The 20,023-nt window shown below is 35.0% G+C and overlaps 1 protein-coding gene across 2 annotated transcripts in view; it reads left to right on the forward strand.

The window, feature by feature from the left end:
- Positions 1-20,023, forward strand: part of LOC145259151 (protein mesh-like) — a 450,682-nt gene that overhangs the window by 155,457 nt on the left and 275,202 nt on the right. For both annotated transcript variants that reach the window (XM_080116860.1, XM_080116861.1), the window contains exon 7: positions 1,109-1,284. In XM_080116860.1, coding sequence (XP_079972986.1) covers positions 1,109-1,284 — 176 coding nt within the window. The remainder of the gene's footprint in view (positions 1-1,108; positions 1,285-20,023) is intronic.

Here is a 20,023-nt window from a genome sequence, read left to right on the forward strand (position 1 = left end):
TACATATATATATATATACCTGTGCTCAATTGTGCAGAATAGATATGTCGCTACTTTACTCTATATTGAATAGATACATTTTATTATCCCTCCTATCGTTTTAAATATTCTGAGTTCGGCCATCAAACTTTAATTTAATTCATAATATCAATTTAATCATACTTTAACTTGTTATCCTATTCCCAAACTAACATATGAATAATATTTTAAATCGAATATTAACTTCAAACCAACCAGTTGCAAATTTACTTATCTTTTCTTCTAGTAACAATGAAATGAAAAACATAGTACTGCCCTTTTTAATTATTCTGAGGAATGTAATTTCTTAGTAGATTTATTATATTTAACAACTAACCCATGTGTGGTCGCAGAAATACCTGGTTTAGGACCAAGAAGTGGGGCTAACCTTCCTAGTGCTGATGAATCCGTGGAGCTTCTCAGGTCATCCGTCTAGAAGGAAAACTCTGAAGATAAACCTTCCTAGGGCTGGTGTCTTAAACAAATTACCGGTTTGCAAGCCTAAAGGGGAAGATATGATCTGTCTATCACCCAGCTTTCATACTCCTTCTTTGCCTTTTAGTCAAGCGCAGAGGTGCAAGCACAGGGACTCAACAGAAACACCCAATGTTAGACCTTGTTTCCTGACTAGGGCAATGAACGCCGTTCCTCACCCCTGCCACATTCCCATTCCTTAAAACTGGGCACTAAATGTGTAAATACACATTAGGATATAGAAAACATGTTAAAAAACACTTTAACAAGAGGTAAAACATATTTAATTCTCAAAAATAAGACACAAATTTTATATATATATATATATATGATCAGAACAGAGCCGATTCAAGATAACACACCTTATATAAGCTAGATATTTTTCAGACGGAGATTTAAATAATGACTTTAACTTATCTTAATATTTAAAGTGTTCTATAAAAAGCACAAAGAAGTTAATTAAGAAAAAAAAAAAAAAAAGAGTGTTCCAAAGAAAGTTAATGCTAAGCATTAATTTCATTTAAGATTTTCACTAAATTTTCTAAGAATAAAACAATTGTCAGACAATGACCTAATTATATAATTGAAAATTTCACATAAGATTGATTCTTTTCAGTTCTTCCAGATATAATGCCTTTGGAAATTGAGACGGCTGATCCTGCTCATTTCAGTGTGTGGAATCAGAGAGTTGCTCGAGAATTAGGCATCATCTGGAACCCGACGCTTCTTACCCGAGATTTGAATGCTAGAGTTGATGTAAATCTCATTGGCTACATGGAAACAAGACAGAAAGTAAGCCCTTCTGATTATTAGAAAATTCATTTTCCTTTTGTAACTCAATGCAATTAATATGAAGATTTAGGAATTGTAATGGGAACTTACCCATGAATTCATAATGGACTCTCATAACCATTATATTACTCATGAGGCTAATAATTTCATGGCGAAATATTATGACCAAACACGAGACTAGAAACGTCTAACTTAGCAGTTGGGAATACCGACACCACGTATTTTTATTAATTTTTTGTGCAATATATTCTATCGACTTAAACTTTCTGTTTGCAGATTTCTTTTTGACTCTTTCCTAGAGCAAGAAGACTGACGACAAAGATTTCAGCAATCATAACAGACCACAGAATTTCAAATATCTCTATGTTCTAACAAAACAAATGATTTGAAAACGCATATTGAAAAGTAGAATTAAAATATGTCAGCGTTTCCCAAAAAACTGACGATAATGATTAGAAAATGCACATTGAAAGTCCAATTTAAAATATGTCAGTGTTGCACAACTGACGATAACAATTTGTAAACGCACATTGATAAGTCGAATTTAAAATATGTCAGTGTTTCACGAGACCTGACGATAATGGTTTCAAAATGCGCATTTAAAGTCGAATTTAAAATATGTCAGTATTTAACGAGACCTGACGATAATGATTTGACATACACATTTAAAGTCGCATTTAAAATAAGTCAGTGTTTCACGAGACCTGACGATAATGATTTGAAATGCACAATTCAAGTCGAATTTAAAATATGTCAGTGTTTCACAAGTACTGACGATAATGATTGTAAAATGCACATTTAAAGTCGAATTTAAAATATGTAACTGTTTCACGAGACCTGACGATAATGATTTGAAAATGCACATTTAAAGTCGAATTTAAAATATGTAACTGTTTCACGAGACCTGACGATAATGATTTGAAATGCACATTTAAAGTCGAATTTAAAATATGTAACTGTTTCACGAGACCTGACGATAATGATTTGAAAATGCACATTTAAAGTCGAATTTAAAATATGTCACTGTTTCACGAGACCTGACGATAATGATTTGAAATGCACATTTAAAGTCGAATTTAAAATATGTAACTGTTTCACGAGACCTGACGATAATGATTTGAAAATGCACATTTAAAGTCGAATTTAAAATATGTAACTGTTTCACGAGACCTGAAGATAATGATTTGAAAATGCACATTTAAAGTCGAATTTAAAATATGTCACTGTTTCACGAGACCTGACGATAATGATTTGAAATGCACATTTAAAGTCGAATTTAAAATATGTAACTGTTTCACGAGACCTGACGATAATGATTTGAAAATGCACATTTAAAGTCGAATTTAAAATATGTCACTGTTTCACGAGACCTGACGATAATGATTTGAAAATGCACATTTAAAGTCGAATTTAAAATATGTAACTGTTTCACGAGACCTGACGATAATGATTTGAAAATGCACATTTAAAGTCGAATTTAAAATATGTCACTGTTTCACGAGACCTGACGATAATGATTTGAAATGCACATTTAAAGTCGAATTTAAAATATGTCACTGTTTCACGAGACCTGACGATAATGATTTGAAAATGCACATTTAAAGTCGAATTTAAAATATGTAACTGTTTCACGAGACCTGACGATAATGATTTGAAATGCACATTTAAAGTCGAATTTAAAATATGTCACTGTTTCACGAGACCTGGCGATAATGATTTGAAATGCACATTTAAAGTCGAATTTAAAATATGTCACTGTTTCACGAGAACTGACGATAATGATTTGAAAATGCACATTTAAAGTCGAATTTAAAATATGTCACTGTTTCACGAAACCTGACGATAATGATTTGAAAATGCACATTTAAAGTCCAATTTAAAATATGTCAGTGTTTCGCGAGAACTGACGATAATTATTTGAAAATGCACATTTAAAATCGAATTTAAAATATGTCACTGTTGGATGAGAACTGACAATCATTATTTTAAAATTCACATTTAAAGTCAAATTTAAAATATGTCAGTGTTTCGCGAGAACTGACGATAATTATTTGAATATGCACATTTAAAATCGAATTTAAAATATGTTAGTGTTTTACGAGGACTGAAGATACGGATTCAAAAATGCACATTTAAAGTCGAATTTACAATAGGTCAGTGTTTCACGAGACCTGACGATAATGATTTAAAAATGCACGTTTAAAGTCGAATTTAAAATATGTCAGTGTCTAACAAGAACTGACGATAATTATTGAAAATGCGCATTTTACGTTTAATTTAAAATATATCAGTGTTTCACGAGAACTGGCGATAATGATTTGAAAATGCACATTAAAAGTAGAATTTAAATTATGTCAGTGTTTCAGGAGACCTGAGGATAATGATTTAAAATGCGCATTTAACGTTGGATTTTAAATATATCAGTGTCTCACGAGAACTTACGATAATGATTTGAAAATGCACATTTAAAATCAAATTTAAAATGCATCAGTGTTTAACGAGACCTGACGATAATGATTTGAAAATGCACATTAAAAGTCGAATTAAAAATACGTCAGTGTTTCACGAGAACTGACGATAATTATTTGAATATGCACATTTAAAATCGAATTTAAAATATGCCAGTGTTTCACGAGAACTGACGATACGGATTCGAAAATGCACATTTAAAGTCGAGTTTACAATAGATCAGTATTTTACGAGACCTGACGATAATGATTTGAAAATTCACGTTTAAAGTCGAATTAAAAATATGTCAGTGTCTAACAAGAACCTACGATGATTATTGAAAATGCGCAATTTAAAATATGTCAGCGTTTCGGGAGACCTTACAATAATGATTTGAATCGCACATTAAAATCGAATTTAAAATATGTCAGTGTTTCACGAGAACTGACAATAATGATTTGAAAATAAACATTGAAAGTCGAATTTAAAATATATCAGTGAATTACGAGAACTGACGATAATGATTTGAAAATGCGCATTTAACGTTGAATTTAAAATATGTCAGGGTTTCGGTAGAACTTACGATAATGATTACAAATGCGCATTTTACGTTTAATTTAAAATATCTCAGTGTTTCAGGAGACCTTACGATAATGATTTGAAAATGCACATTAAAAGTCGAATTTAAAATATGTCAGGGTTTCACGATACCTTATCATAATGATTTGAAAATGCGCATTTATAGTCGAATTTAAAATATGTCAGTGTTTCACGAGACCTGACGATAATGGTTTCAAAATGCGCATTTAAAGTCGAATTTAAAATATGTCAGTATTTAACGAGACCTGACGATAATGATTTGACATACACATTTAAAGTCGCATTTAAAATAAGTCAGTGTTTCACGAGACCTGACGATAATGATTTGAAATGCACAATTCAAGTCGAATTTAAAATATGTCAGTGTTTCACAAGTACTGACGATAATGATTGTAAAATGCACATTTAAAGTCGAATTTAAAATATGTCACTGTTTCACGAGACCTGAAGATAATGATTTGAAAATGCACATTTAAAGTCGAATTTAAAATATGTAACTGTTTCACGAGACCTGACGATAATGATTTGAAATGCACATTTAAAGTCGAATTTAAAATATGTAACTGTTTCACGAGACCTGACGATAATGATTTGAAAATGCACATTTAAAGTCGAATTTAAAATATGTCACTGTTTCACGAGACCTGACGATAATGATTTGAAATGCACATTTAAAGTCGAATTTAAAATATGTAACTGTTTCACGAGACCTGACGATAATGATTTGAAAATGCACATTTAAAGTCGAATTTAAAATATGTAACTGTTTCACGAGACCTGAAGATAATGATTTGAAAATGCACATTTAAAGTCGAATTTAAAATATGTCACTGTTTCACGAGACCTGACGATAATGATTTGAAATGCACATTTAAAGTCGAATTTAAAATATGTAACTGTTTCACGAGACCTGACGATAATGATTTGAAAATGCACATTTAAAGTCGAATTTAAAATATGTCACTGTTTCACGAGACCTGACGATAATGATTTGAAAATGCACATTTAAAGTCGAATTTAAAATATGTAACTGTTTCACGAGACCTGACGATAATGATTTGAAAATGCACATTTAAAGTCGAATTTAAAATATGTCACTGTTTCACGAGACCTGACGATAATGATTTGAAATGCACATTTAAAGTCGAATTTAAAATATGTCACTGTTTCACGAGACCTGACGATAATGATTTGAAAATGCACATTTAAAGTCGAATTTAAAATATGTAACTGTTTCACGAGACCTGACGATAATGATTTGAAATGCACATTTAAAGTCGAATTTAAAATATGTCACTGTTTCACGAGACCTGGCGATAATGATTTGAAATGCACATTTAAAGTCGAATTTAAAATATGTCACTGTTTCACGAGAACTGACGATAATGATTTGAAAATGCACATTTAAAGTCGAATTTAAAATATGTCACTGTTTCACGAAACCTGACGATAATGATTTGAAAATGCACATTTAAAGTCCAATTTAAAATATGTCAGTGTTTCGCGAGAACTGACGATAATTATTTGAAAATGCACATTTAAAATCGAATTTAAAATATGTCACTGTTGGATGAGAACTGACAATCATTATTTGAAAATTCACATTTAAAGTCAAATTTAAAATATGTCAGTGTTTCGCGAGAACTGACGATAATTATTTGAATATGCACATTTAAAATCGAATTTAAAATATGTTAGTGTTTTACGAGGACTGAAGATACGGATTCAAAAATGCACATTTAAAGTCGAATTTACAATAGGTCAGTGTTTCACGAGACCTGACGATAATGATTTAAAAATGCACGTTTAAAGTCGAATTTAAAATATGTCAGTGTCTAACAAGAACTGACGATAATTATTGAAAATGCGCATTTTACGTTTAATTTAAAATATATCAGTGTTTCACGAGAACTGGCGATAATGATTTGAAAATGCACATTAAAAGTAGAATTTAAATTATGTCAGTGTTTCAGGAGACCTGAGGATAATGATTTAAAATGCGCATTTAACGTTGGATTTTAAATATATCAGTGTCTCACGAGAACTTACGATAATGATTTGAAAATGCACATTTAAAATCAAATTTAAAATGCATCAGTGTTTAACGAGACCTGACGATAATGATTTGAAAATGCACATTAAAAGTCGAATTAAAAATACGTCAGTGTTTCACGAGAACTGACGATAATTATTTGAATATGCACATTTAAAATCGAATTTAAAATATGCCAGTGTTTCACGAGAACTGACGATACGGATTCGAAAATGCACATTTAAAGTCGAATTTACAATAGATCAGTATTTTACGAGACCTGACGATAATGATTTGAAAATTCACGTTTAAAGTCGAATTAAAAATATGTCAGTGTCTAACAAGAACCTACGATGATTATTGAAAATGCGCAATTTAAAATATGTCAGCGTTTCGGGAGACCTTACAATAATGATTTGAATCGCACATTAAAATCGAATTTAAAATATGTCAGTGTTTCACGAGAACTGACAATAATGATTTGAAAATAAACATTGAAAGTCGAATTTAAAATATATCAGTGAATTACGAGAACTGACGATAATGATTTGAAAATGCGCATTTAACGTTGAATTTAAAATATGTCAGGGTTTCGGTAGAACTTACGATAATGATTACAAATGCGCATTTTACGTTTAATTTAAAATATCTCAGTGTTTCAGGAGACCTTACGATAATGATTTGAAAATGCACATTAAAAGTCGAATTTAAAATATGTCAGGGTTTCACGATACCTTATCATAATGATTTGAAAATGCGCATTTATAGTCGAATTTAAAATATGTCAGTGTTTCACGAGAATTAACGATAATGATTTGAAAATGCACATTAAAATCGAATTTAAAATATGTCAGTGATTCACAAGAACTTACGATAATGATTTGAAAATGCACATTAAAATCGAATTTAAAATATGTCAGTGATTCACAAGAACTTACGATAATGATTTGAAAATGCACATAAAAATCGAATTTAAAATATGTCAGTGTTTCACGAGACCTGACGATAATGATTTGAAAATGCACATTGACAGTCGATTTTAAAATATGTCATTGATTCAGGAGACCTGACGATAATGATTTTAAAATGCACATTTAAAGTCGAATTTAAAATATGTCAGTGTTTCACGAGAACTGACGATAATTATTTGAATATGCACATTTAAAATCGAATTTAAAATATGTTAGTGTTTTACGAGAACTGAAGATACGGATTCGAAAATGCACATTTAAAGTCGAATTTACAATAGGTCAGTGTTTCACGAGACCTTACGATAATGATTTGAAAATCCACATTTAAAGTCCAATTTAAATATGTCAGTGTTTCACGAGAACTGACGATAATGATTTCAAAATGCACATTTAAAGTCGAATTTAAAATATGTCAGTGTTTCAGGAGACTTTAAATTATGTCGAATTGAAATTGTGTCAGTGTTTCAGGAGATAATGATTTAAAAATGCGCATTTAACGTTGGATTTTAAATATATCAGTGTTTCACGAGAACTTACGATAATGATTGTAAAATGCACATTTAACGTGGAATTTAAAATATATCAGTGTTTAACGAGACCTGCCGATAATTATTTGAAAATGCACATTTAAAGTCCAATTTAAAATATGTCAGTGTTTCACGAGAACTGATGATAATGATTTGAAAATGCAGATGTAAAGTCGAATTTAAATTATGTCAGTATTTCCCGAGATTGAAAATGCGCATTTAACGTTGAATTTTGAATATATCAGTGTTTCACGAGAACTGACGATAATGATTTGAAAATGCACATTTAACGTTGAATTTTAAATATATTAGTGTTTCACGAGACCTGACGATAATGATTTGAAAATGCACATTTAAAGTCGAATTTAAAATATGTCAGGGTTTCACGAGAACTTATGATAATGATTATAAAATGCGCATTTAATGTTGAATTAAAAATATATCAGTGTTTCAAGAGAACTGATAATAATGATTTGAAAATGCACATTAAAAGTCGAATTTAAAATATGTCAGTGTTTCGGTAGAACTTACGATAATGATTACAAATGCGCATTTTACGTTTAATTTAAAATATCTCAGTGTTTCAGGAGACCTTACGATAATGATTTGAAAATGCACATTAAAAGTCGAATTTAAAATATGTCAGGGTTTCACGATACCTTATCATAATGATTTGAAAATGCGCATTTAAAGTCGAATTTAAAATATGTCAGTGTTTCACGAGAATTAACGATAATGATTTGAAAATGCACATTAAAATCGAATTTAAAATATGTCAGTGATTCACAAGAACTTACGATAATGATTTGAAAATGCACATTAAAATCGAATTTAAAATATGTCAGTGATTCACAAGAACTTACGATAATGATTTGAAAATGCACATTAAAATCGAATTTAAAATATGTCAGTGATTCACAAGAACTTACGATAATGATTTGAAAATGCACATTAAAATCGAATTTAAAATATGTCAGTGTTTCACAAGAACTTACGATAATGATTTGAAAATGCACATTAAAATCGAATTCAAAATATGTCAGTGTTTCACAAGAACTGACGATAATGATTTGAAAATGCACAGGTTCTCAATTCAATTGAAAGTCGAATATGTCAGCTTTGCACGGTGCCCGGAAAACTCGTCCTGGGAAAACTCGTCTCCAGAAAACCCGTACCCGGAAAACTCGTACCCGGGAAAATCCCCCCCCCCCGTTTTGATAGGTAGGAAAACTGGTCCCTTATTGAATAAATATCGATTAAACAATAATTTTTGAAAACACATTTTATTACCGTTCTTGAAGGAGATGTTGTTTTTAAAAGAGACTATGCATCTCCATAATATTTTTTTCAATTATTTTTAACTCTTGCTTAAAAAAATAAACTTGATCACGGAGTTAACATATGAAAAACGAAACCAAATATTTATTAAAAAAATACTCTAGTTTTTGTGTCATTACGAAACAATACTCTACTTTTTGTGTCATTACGAAACAAAATAAAGAAAGAAAACACGTATTATCAAAGAAAACAATTATTTTATTTAGAAAAATTTATTCAGTTTAAATAATTATTGTATTATTACAAAACAACAAAAAAGAAAACACGGTCTTATGTAATTTTGGTACCGTGCTGAAATAATAACGTTATTATTTCGAAAGCCATTCTTAACATGGTGAGGGAGGGTATCGTTTGAAAGTCATTTCGGGGGCACTTGTGCAGTATTGCAGTACTTAAAAATATACAAATTTATTTTCTTTTGGAGGTGGGGGGCTCGTTTTAAAACTATATCTACCTCAGTATTTTCTTTAATTTTCGGACATTTTTTTCGTTCAAAATTACTTACTAAGTAATGTCGAGTGCGACATTACTTGGTCAAGATCAAAGTGTAGTGTCTGTTCTTCAGATGCTGCACTTCCATTTCTTGTTCTCTTTCGGTGGAGGGGAGCAGTCCTTCACGGCTGAGACAATTTTTTATTTTTGTACCTTTTCTCCACGTTAAAAAACGATCCTGGTGTCTAACTCTGTCCCGTGGGGAGGCATTGTAAATAGGCACATTACGTTATTTCTTTTAAACTAAATAAACTCTTTAAAATAAGTTTAAACACCAAAAACTTACAAAGCTAGGTAGAAAACGAAAACTTAGAAAAATCAATCAATTTAATTTTTTTAAAACAATAAGCATGTAAAAATATTTAAAAAAAAAATATTATGGGATGTGCATTATTACCTAAAATATACAAATTTATTTTCTTTTGGAGGAGGGGGGCTCGTTTTAAAACTATATCTACCTTAATATTTTCTTTACTTTTCTATTTTTAAGCAATTATCCTCTAAGACGTGATCCTCTTACGTCGGACATTTTTTGTTCATAAGTAACACTCGATATTACTTTTTCTTTCTTTTTTTTAAAATAAGTTGAAATACCAAAACCGTTCAAAGCTAGGTAGAAAACGAAAACTTACAAAAATTAATTTAATTTTTTTAAAACAACGGTAAACACGTAAAAATATATTTTTTTAATATTATGGGATGTGTATTCTCTTTTAAAGACAATATCTTCTTGAAAACGGTTATAAAATATGTTTTCAATCGATATTTATTCAATAAGGGACCAGTTTTCCTACCTAGCAAAAGGGGACGAGTTTTCCGGGGACGAGTTTTCCTAAATTCGCTTTGCACAATAACTACCGATAATGATTTTGAAACGCACATAGAACAGTCAAATTTAAAATGTCAGTGTTGCACAACTGACGATAATTTGAAAATGCACATTGAAAGTCGAATTTAAAATATGTCAATGTTGCACAACAATGTGCGATAAGGAGTCGTAAACGCATCAACAACATCGATTTTGTTACGAAGTAATCGAATGAGCAAATAGTTTTATAAAACATTATGAACAAATCATTCATTTATGTAGAACCGATGACTGAACGTTTTAAGGGCTAGAAACAACTCTGAATTTTTTAAACCAACTTTGAAAGATGCACAGGTTCTCAATTCGTTGCACCCACTTTAATTACACCTTAACAAAAGATAATAAATTGTTCAACGGGTAAAATTTTATAATGAAAAATCTGTCAGTTTATTTTTGTTTTTTTGTTTTTTTTACTAAACAGTGACTGTTGGGTTTTTGTTTTTTCCTTTTGGGTTTTCTCTCAAAGAGATATTGAGACTGAACAACTTGATTCTAACTTTTTAGAAAAAAGTTAAATTTTAATTTAGAGAAGTGTAATTATTTTTTTTCTCGACTGCAAGATCTACATTATGTTGATCGTTAAGAAAGAAAAAAGGCTACATGGAAAATCGTAAATTATTTTATTCACACATTCAGAACCATAATCATTTTTTCTTCACTCTACTTAAAAGAGAAAAATAAGAAACAATGGAGATATAAAATCAACTTTGGCACAAAGGTGGAAATATCAAAGGTTTTGCAGCAAAAACAAGGAAAGGCAGGCTGAATTAGTTCAATACAGGATACAACATTAACAGAACCAGAGCAAATAACAACAGAAAATGGAAGAAAGATTTCAAAAACTGTTACTGAAAGAAAAATGCACTAGAACAACAAGAGAAAACAGACTTATTACTACAAACTTTAACAAACAAAAACCAAGTAACATAATGTGTGGAGAAATGCGTGACTTACCTGGATAGACCACGTGCGGGTCGGTCACCAAAAATAAATGAAAAGAAAGAAAAGAAATGGTCAAGACTCTTATTTATAGAGTAGTGATCACGTGAGTTAGAAGAATATGCAAATAGAGGTGAACGATTTTGCGATATAAAAAGCCTGTGTTGTTAAGAGGAGGGGCAGACTGTTGGCAGAAGTCAGTGCTGTCAGACGTGCTTTAGAGTTTTGTTATTATATGCTGTGTTCGATTGTTGGGAGAGAGAAAAGAGAAGAGGAGGAACCAAGAAGACATTCTGCAGATACTTGACTTTGTGTTGGTTTTAAGCTATTTCGGCGCTTGGTGTGCGGTTACTAACAATGGACAGATTCGACATTCGCTTAATACCCGAGTTCGACGGATCTACCACTGGACCGGCTGTCGTTGAATGGATTGAAAAGGCAGAGAAAATCTGTAAACTGTGCAAAATTAAAGAACCAGCCACAGTTATCCCTTTGAGGCTAACCGGAGGGGCCTATGCAGTCTACCAACAACTCGGGGATGAACCAGACTGGGATGAAATCAAGCAGAGCCTGTATACAGCGTTTGGTACAGATCCATTTGTTGCGTGGCAACAGTTCACGAGCCGGACACTTCAACCCAAGGAAACAGTCGACGTGTACCTAGCCGACCTGCGAAAATTATCTGTACCGTTTGGTGGGGTCAACGATAAAATATTAAGCTGTGCTTTTTTGGTAGGCCTACCCGAGGAGGTCAGTAAACTGTTGCGGGCATCATCAAGAATCGATGAATTGTCAACTGATGAGTTATTGGCCCGAGCTCGAAACATCTGTAAGGAACAGGAACCAATTGCAGCAGCAGCTCGTTTTCGACATGGAGGCAATGTGGACTCTCTTCCAGATAGTAATAAGCATGCCACCCCAGTGTGCTATAAATGTGGGGAGGCCAATCATTTTGCTAAAGAGTGCCGGAGTGATAGGAGAGGTGTATATCCACAATCAAAGAGACCAGTGCAATGCTATCGCTGCAATAAGTTTGGGCACATATCTCGCAACTGTTCGGGAAACGAAGTTGGGGGCAAGGTACTATCGCTACCCTTGCCCCCTGCCAACCAATAAACACAGGATTGCCTGTCATTAGCGTTAAACTTGATGATGTGCAGTGTTCAGCACTTATAGACACGGGGTGTTCCCGGTCTATAGTTAGTGCTCATTGCTGTCCGGTGTGGCGGAGGAACCCAGTTGGCGTTATGACCATCAATGGCTTATCACGGGTATGTTGTGGTGAAGGGACAGTCACAATCTGCACTGAGAAGGGTGACACAGCTAAAGTTGACGTTCTGGTGATGCAGGAGAAACCCCTTGGCTACGACATGTTGCTTGGAATTGATGCAATACAAGCACTAGGAGGCGTTACAATCACAGCAGCTAGAGGTATCAGGCTTGGAGAAGGGAAAGACGTCTGTGCAGCCATGTCGATTGAAGAAAAGGACTTCTGTGCTACATTTGATGACAACGAAAGGGTGTGGACTGCAAAGTGGAAATGGGCCATGGGCCAGGAACCAGATCGGCTGTGCAACACGATTCCAGAGTATGCAGTTTCTACCAAGAATAGGGCCGCATATGAAGAAGAACTTCAGATGTGGATTGACAACGGTTGGTTAATACCATACCCCCAGGAACGTCTGGGACCACCTAAGGGATTAATTCCGTTCATGGCTGTTGAACAACCTACCAAAGAAAAAATTCGTCCCGTAATGGATTACCGAGAGTTGAATCGGCATGTTGATGCGTTTACCGGAAACGCAGATGTGTGCGCTGCTAAACTGAGAGAGTGGCGTCAAAAAGGGAGCAATGTAGCACTTCTGGATCTAAAGAGGGCCTACCTGCAGATACGTGTCCATGAGTCATTATGGCCGTTTCAGACAGTACTACTCAAGGGAAAACTATATTGTTTGACACGTTTGGGTTTTGGCCTAAACGTAGCACCCTTGATTATGACAACCATTATTAAAACTGTTTTGATGCAGGATGAGACCACAGCAAAAGCTGCTTCAGCCTACATAGATGACATCTATGTTAATGAGGACATAATGTCTGCGGATGCAGTTCGAATAAAACTGAAAGCGTTTGGGTTAATAAGCAAAGACCCTAAGCGCCTAAAGGATGGAGTGCCCGTGCTAGGCCTCGAGGTCTGGGAGGAGGGCAATACGTTGCGATGGAAACGAGGGAGCCCACTTCCAAAGTTACCCAATGTATTAACAAGACGTACCGTGTTTTCTATCTGTGGTAAATTGGTAGGACATCTACCTGTCTGTGGATGGCTCCGATCGGCAACAGGAGTGGTGAAAAGACGAGTGACTACAGTAACAAAAGGATGGGACGATGTTGCGGATGATGATTCTCTCCAACAAATGATGGCTGAAATGTTGTCCAGAGTGCATAGGAATGACCCTGCCCGGGGTGAGTGGCAAGTGTCTGGAAACGAACTAAATGCATGGGTTGACGCAAGTTCGTTGGCTACAGGTGTCGTGTTGGAGCAACTAGGTGTTGTTGTGGAAGATGCATGCTGGCTTCGTCCGAAAAATGATGCCCAACATATAAATTTGGCAGAACTTGATGCCACGTTAAAAGGTCTTAATCTCGCATTGCAATGGCAGACGAATGTTGTGCATCTCCACACTGACTCATTGTGTGTTTACCATTGGTTAACCGACACCTTGACTGGAAAGGCTCGAGTTAAGACTAGAGCTGCAAGTGAAATGCTAGTACGAAGGAGACTAGCAATAATTAAGCGTCTAGTTGACGAATACAGCTTGCAGGTAGACATTACGTTAGTCTCGTCGATGCAGAATTTGGCTGATAGCTTGACTCGAGTACCAAAGAGGTGGATCGATGCAATGAGGCAGGGATCCGATCTTCAACAACAAACATGCGCGACTGTAACGGATCAATTAACACCTGACCAGATCCGTATGATACACCAGCAGATTGGACATCCTGGAATTCAGAGGACTGCATATTTTGTCCGAAGAGTATGCCCTGCAACTACAAAAGCATCAGTGAAAGCAGCCATACGTTCGTGTGAAGAGTGTCAGAGAATTGATCCGGCACCATCCCAATGGCAAAAAGGGAAGCTCGAGGTGGAGGGCAACTGGCAGCGAGTAGGGATGGACATAACACATTATGGGGGCAAACATTTTTTGACCATGACGGATTGTGGCCCGACGCGTTTCACAATATGGCGCCTGTTGACACGACAGGATGCAGCCAGCATTATACAACAGTTGAGAGCCGTCTTTTTTGAACGTGGTGCCCCGATTGAAATTCTGACTGATAATGCCGCCACATTTCGATGTCAAGAATTTCAGAAATTCGTGCACGAATGGGGGATTAAAATGCATTATCGGTGTGCATATTATCCCGAGGGTAATGGTATAGCAGAACGGTGTCACCGCACCATCAAAAGAATTGCAGCCAGGACGCAGTGCTCTATTCCAGAAGCTGTGTACTGGTATAATATAACACCCAAGGACAATGCAACACCAGCAACTGCACCAGCCAATGGGATTTACCAATATGAACAGCGTGTGAAAGGAGTTGATGCCATACCATCAGTGGTGAGTGTTGTCAATACACCATATCAGGTGGGAGACCTTGTTTGGATAAAACCCCCAAATGCTGGGTGCACTACGAAATTTTTCCGGGGAAAAATAGATGAAATCATAAGTCCTCAGACCATGTTGATTGGTGGCATACCACGTCACGTAAAAGATATCCGCCCTTGTTATACCTCTTCTGATTCTGAGGACGATGAGGAGGATCACACACCGTTCAGAGATGATCCTGATCACTTACTGCCCCTTCAGGTGAGCATAGAAACACCACCAACAGAACCAGATGAGGGAATGATGGGACATACTGATGACAATAGTGAGGAGAGCGATGGACACAAGGAAGTAATGCCTCATCGAAATACTCGACAGAGACGAATACTGCCCACCCCCCGTGATTGCGAAACCCAGCGAGAAGGGATGATGGAGCATACCGAGGAGATGACGCCTCCGATTCTTCGGAGAAGTACCCGACAAAGACGGATACTGCCCCCCTGCCCTGATTGTGAGACACCGCCTATGGAACCACGAGACGGGATAATGGAACAGACTGGTAGTAATGATGGTGGTAATGAAGAAAACAGCAATGAGGAAGTGCTTCTTCGAAGGAGTACCCGCCAACGACGATTGCCCGCATGTCCTGTTTGTGATCATGAGATCAGGGGGGAGTGTGGAGAAATGCGTGACTTACCTGGATAGACCACGTGCGGGTCGGTCACCAAAAATAAATGAAAAGAAAGAAAAGAAATGGTCAAGACTCTTATTTATAGAGTAGTGATCACGTGAGTTAGAAGAATATGCAAATAGAGGTGAACGATTTTGCGATATAAAAAGCCTGTGTTGTTAAGAGGAGGGGCAGACTGTTGGCAGAAGTCAGTGCTGTCAGACGTGCTTTAGAGTTTTGTTATTATATGCTGTGTTCGATTGTTGGGAGAGAGAAAAGAGAAGAGGAGGAACCAAGAAGACATTCTGCAGATACTTGACTTTGTGTTGGTTCTCAGAAAACAGTCTGAAATGCTCTTAAAAAATTCATTTATGCCCCGGATAAAGACAAGAGTTTCACCCCATATTTTAGAAGGTATAAAGACTTGTCTAACATTGATTCTGCCGATTATGTGGAACCCAAAAATCTCTTTGAAAACTAGGAACCATAGAACACAAAAATTCGTGGATTACATTTTACTGCAAAAAAAACGTGTGATTTAACTTTTTCTGAAATCGTAAAACTTTTAACAAAACTGTTCAGCCCCAAAACGTTGTTATTTCATAAGAGGTGGAAATTGCTTAGTTTAATTTAGGTGACGAGGACTATTTAACATTTGCATGAATAGTATACAAACATTGCGACAATTTTAAACTAGCTGAACAGAGTGATGACGATTTAAAATGCTGTAATGAAGTCATGGAACCATATGAAGCGGCAGCTGGCATAAGCAAATGACCAAGACATGCCACAAGTTGGCAGCATAGCAAAGGGAGAGAAGGAAAAGTAGAGATTTGGAACCACATAGGCAGAGACAGAGAGACGAATCACAGTCCATGAGAGATTTGAAAAACCTGCATGGTGGTGACTGGACGTGTCAACACAGAAGGAGAAAAAGCATGTGTTTGACACGGCAGAGTTTTGTTAACCACATGGTGAGCGAAAAGACTTGTAAAACCAAGATGCAGGCATAATTTGGAAAGTACCTTTTTGTTAAAATTTAAAATAAGCCAAGTTGAATTTCTTTCCTTTGTTTTTTTTTTTTTTTGCGAGACTTGTGTACAACGTTAAGTCTATGTTAACATGTAACTACAACGTTACAATGATTGATATTCGTGCAAGAATTGTTATCGGCAAAAGACTCTGAAATTAGAAACAGAGTTCTAACTAAATAAGAAAGTTAGCAAAACCTGACACGACAAAGATTGTCAGAAGACTGCCAACAAATGATTCGTGTTAAAAAGGATTCCAAGAACAGTGAAGAATCCGATGTTGCATACGTAAAAAAGATACTTAAAAAGTCAAAATATTATTCTCCAGAATAAATTAAAAAAAAGAACATTATTCCCTTCGCACACAGAAAAAACAATTCGCTAAAAGTCAAAGAAAACTTGCTTGACCTGTAACAGAATTGAACATAAAATCTCCCTTTGTAGAGCAAAGGACAAAATTAAAAAATCGGGTTTGACACACCAGAACAAACGAAAAAGACGATAAAAAAGACGATACGTAAATATGTGCTGGTGAAAATATTAAATAAAAACGTGAAATTTCACTTAGATTTAGGACCAGACTTATCAATCATAAATTTGCATACATGGAAAAGATTAAATAAACTTATTATAGAATGAAAATTTATCCGAGACTTTTAATCGTTCCCTTGGGATGAATCTTCATTTTGCAGCTTCTAAGATCTGTCTAAACGAGACGAAAGATGGACAAGGTATGTTTCCCTATTGACAGCAGTAAAACCCCACACAACTGTATTTCGAGCCTTTATATTATTCGTGTTTGTTATATGTCATGTAAAACACATGTTATATAAGAATCCTCTAGATGATCAGGAAATAAAGAAACTAAAGATAATCACAAACACTAAAAACTCTCGCATACATGAACACTTATATACACTCACAACGAACTGTAGATAAACGTAGTGAACATTACTAGACGATCAATAGAGACACAGTCAGAACTAACACATTACACACATTCAACAGACATGTAAATACATGTACATTAGACAAGTAAACGGTTGTACACATCCTGTTATATCCGTAAATAAAAACACACCTCGACTGTATAACAAATTGTCAACACTTTCAACATCAAACCACCCGAAGCAGTTCCAGAATGATGCTAATTGAGAATAAAAGGACGTTTATGGATCCTTGAACTATCAATCCAAAAAGGAAAAGTTACTAGTACCCCTTGCTGTGACCGGATTCCTCGCCAAGGGACCCTTTTGTCATGTAAGAGGCAAACTTTGGTTGCGGAACCAAAGTGTGACCTATCCTCATCAGTGCAGTAGAACACATTGGTCGTGCTAGTCAGCCTTACATTCATGGCCGGCGCCTGTTAAGTTCTTTTGTGTCAGGGTTGATATGCCGTCGTCTCGCTGGTCGGTCGCTTGCTAAGGAAAAAGAAACAATAAATCACAATTCACCATCCGATAGGAAAGTGTTCCATACACAGAGAAAACAAACTCAGCGTAGTCTACTGGTTAATTCAAACAATTTATATATATATATATATATATATATATATATATATATATATATATGATTTTCAGAATGTGAGAGATTGTATAATAAATTCCACAGCCAAACAACGTCGCAGCTCACAAGAGCCATGACAGTCAACGAACCGGAAGTCCAAGACTCTAGTTTCGCCCTCATTTGGGCTCATCAATTAGACACATCCGAGCTCAGGATTCGAAACCCGAGCCTCTTGCATGCGAGGCAAGCACTCTACCAACTGAGCAAATGCCTCGCATACAAGAATTTCTATTAACCAACACAGATAAAGCAAACCGCGCCGAAATCCGACTGTGAAATGAACCCACTTCGTCTCGACAAGGGACGCGGCCGTCTAACCAGTCACAAGTAAAAAAAACTCCTACTTGTGAGACATCGGCAAGGGTTATTGACTGGTTGGACGGCCGCGTCCCTTGTCGAGACAAAGTGGGTTAATTTCACAGTTGGATTTCGGTGCGGTTTGCTTTATCTGTGTTGGTTAATAGAAATTCTTGTATGCGAGGCATTTGCTCAGTTGGTAGAGTGCTTGCCTCGCATGCAAGAGGCTCGGGTTTCGAATCCTGAGCTCGGATGTGTCTAACTGATGAGCCCAAATGAGGGCGAAACTAGAGTCTTGGACTTCCGGTTCGTTGACTGTCATGGCTCTTGTGAGCTGCGACGTTGTTTGGCTGTGGAATTTATTATATATATATATATATATATATATATATATATATATATATATATATATATGTATATATATATATAATTTAGGGGGTACCAAATTGGTCAAAGGGAAAATTATTCCAAACTCGCATTTAGATAAAATGCACTTTCGTATAAATAATTGAATTTGTTCAAAGAGTATCGTTAACAAAAACAAATTAAAACATATATATATATATATATATATATATATAGAAAAATAATAAAAATAATTTTTTTGATTCATCCAGCCTTGACAGACGTGTTTTTAAATATTCTCTCCAGTACTTTTCTTTTAATGATTTGGAATTCATTCTATTTGCGCTTTTTTCCAAGGAACTCTGTCTTTTGGATTATTTTGAACCATTTGGAATTTACCCATTGGATTGAAATTTTAAATTCGACCGTTTTGGATTTTACCATTTTTGGATTTTTACCCTTCACTGGACTGTCCATTCATGTGAAATCTTTTTATTATTTTTCTTTTGCCTCCTGTTCCCCTTACCTCACCCTTTTTTTTAACCAAGTAAGATCTGTGACTTACTTGTAGTTTCATTAAATACTTTTATATGCAAAATCCGATCCTGCATTTTGCTAATTCCTGCCCTCTGATGAAAAGGAGAGTATTTCTTCGAAACTCCGCGGATTAAGGACTATCCACTTATCTTGTGTTTCCTTTTTTAAAATTAAATATGTTTTTAACTCTTTTTCAAGATGTCTTTTAACATGTTTTATTAATCATTTGTTCATATATATATATATATATATATACTGTATTAACAAAACCAAGACTTCAAAAAAGGAATTGATAGCAATAAAAAGTGTATTTCATTGTAAGTTACAATTGTTTCAAGACTAATTGGACAATAATTATTCTGACAATAAAACCAGCGAAACACCTTTTCATCGGAGTGAAACACATTTGTAGGTATTGGCTGGTTTTATTGTCAGAATAATGATTAATAGGACATATATTATTTTATTTAGGT

This window comes from Euprymna scolopes, chromosome 34 (assembly GCF_053919585.1).
Source record: "Euprymna scolopes isolate OS-2025 chromosome 34, ASM5391958v1, whole genome shotgun sequence".
In the NCBI taxonomy this organism is placed as follows: Eukaryota; Metazoa; Mollusca; class Cephalopoda; order Sepiida; family Sepiolidae; genus Euprymna; species Euprymna scolopes.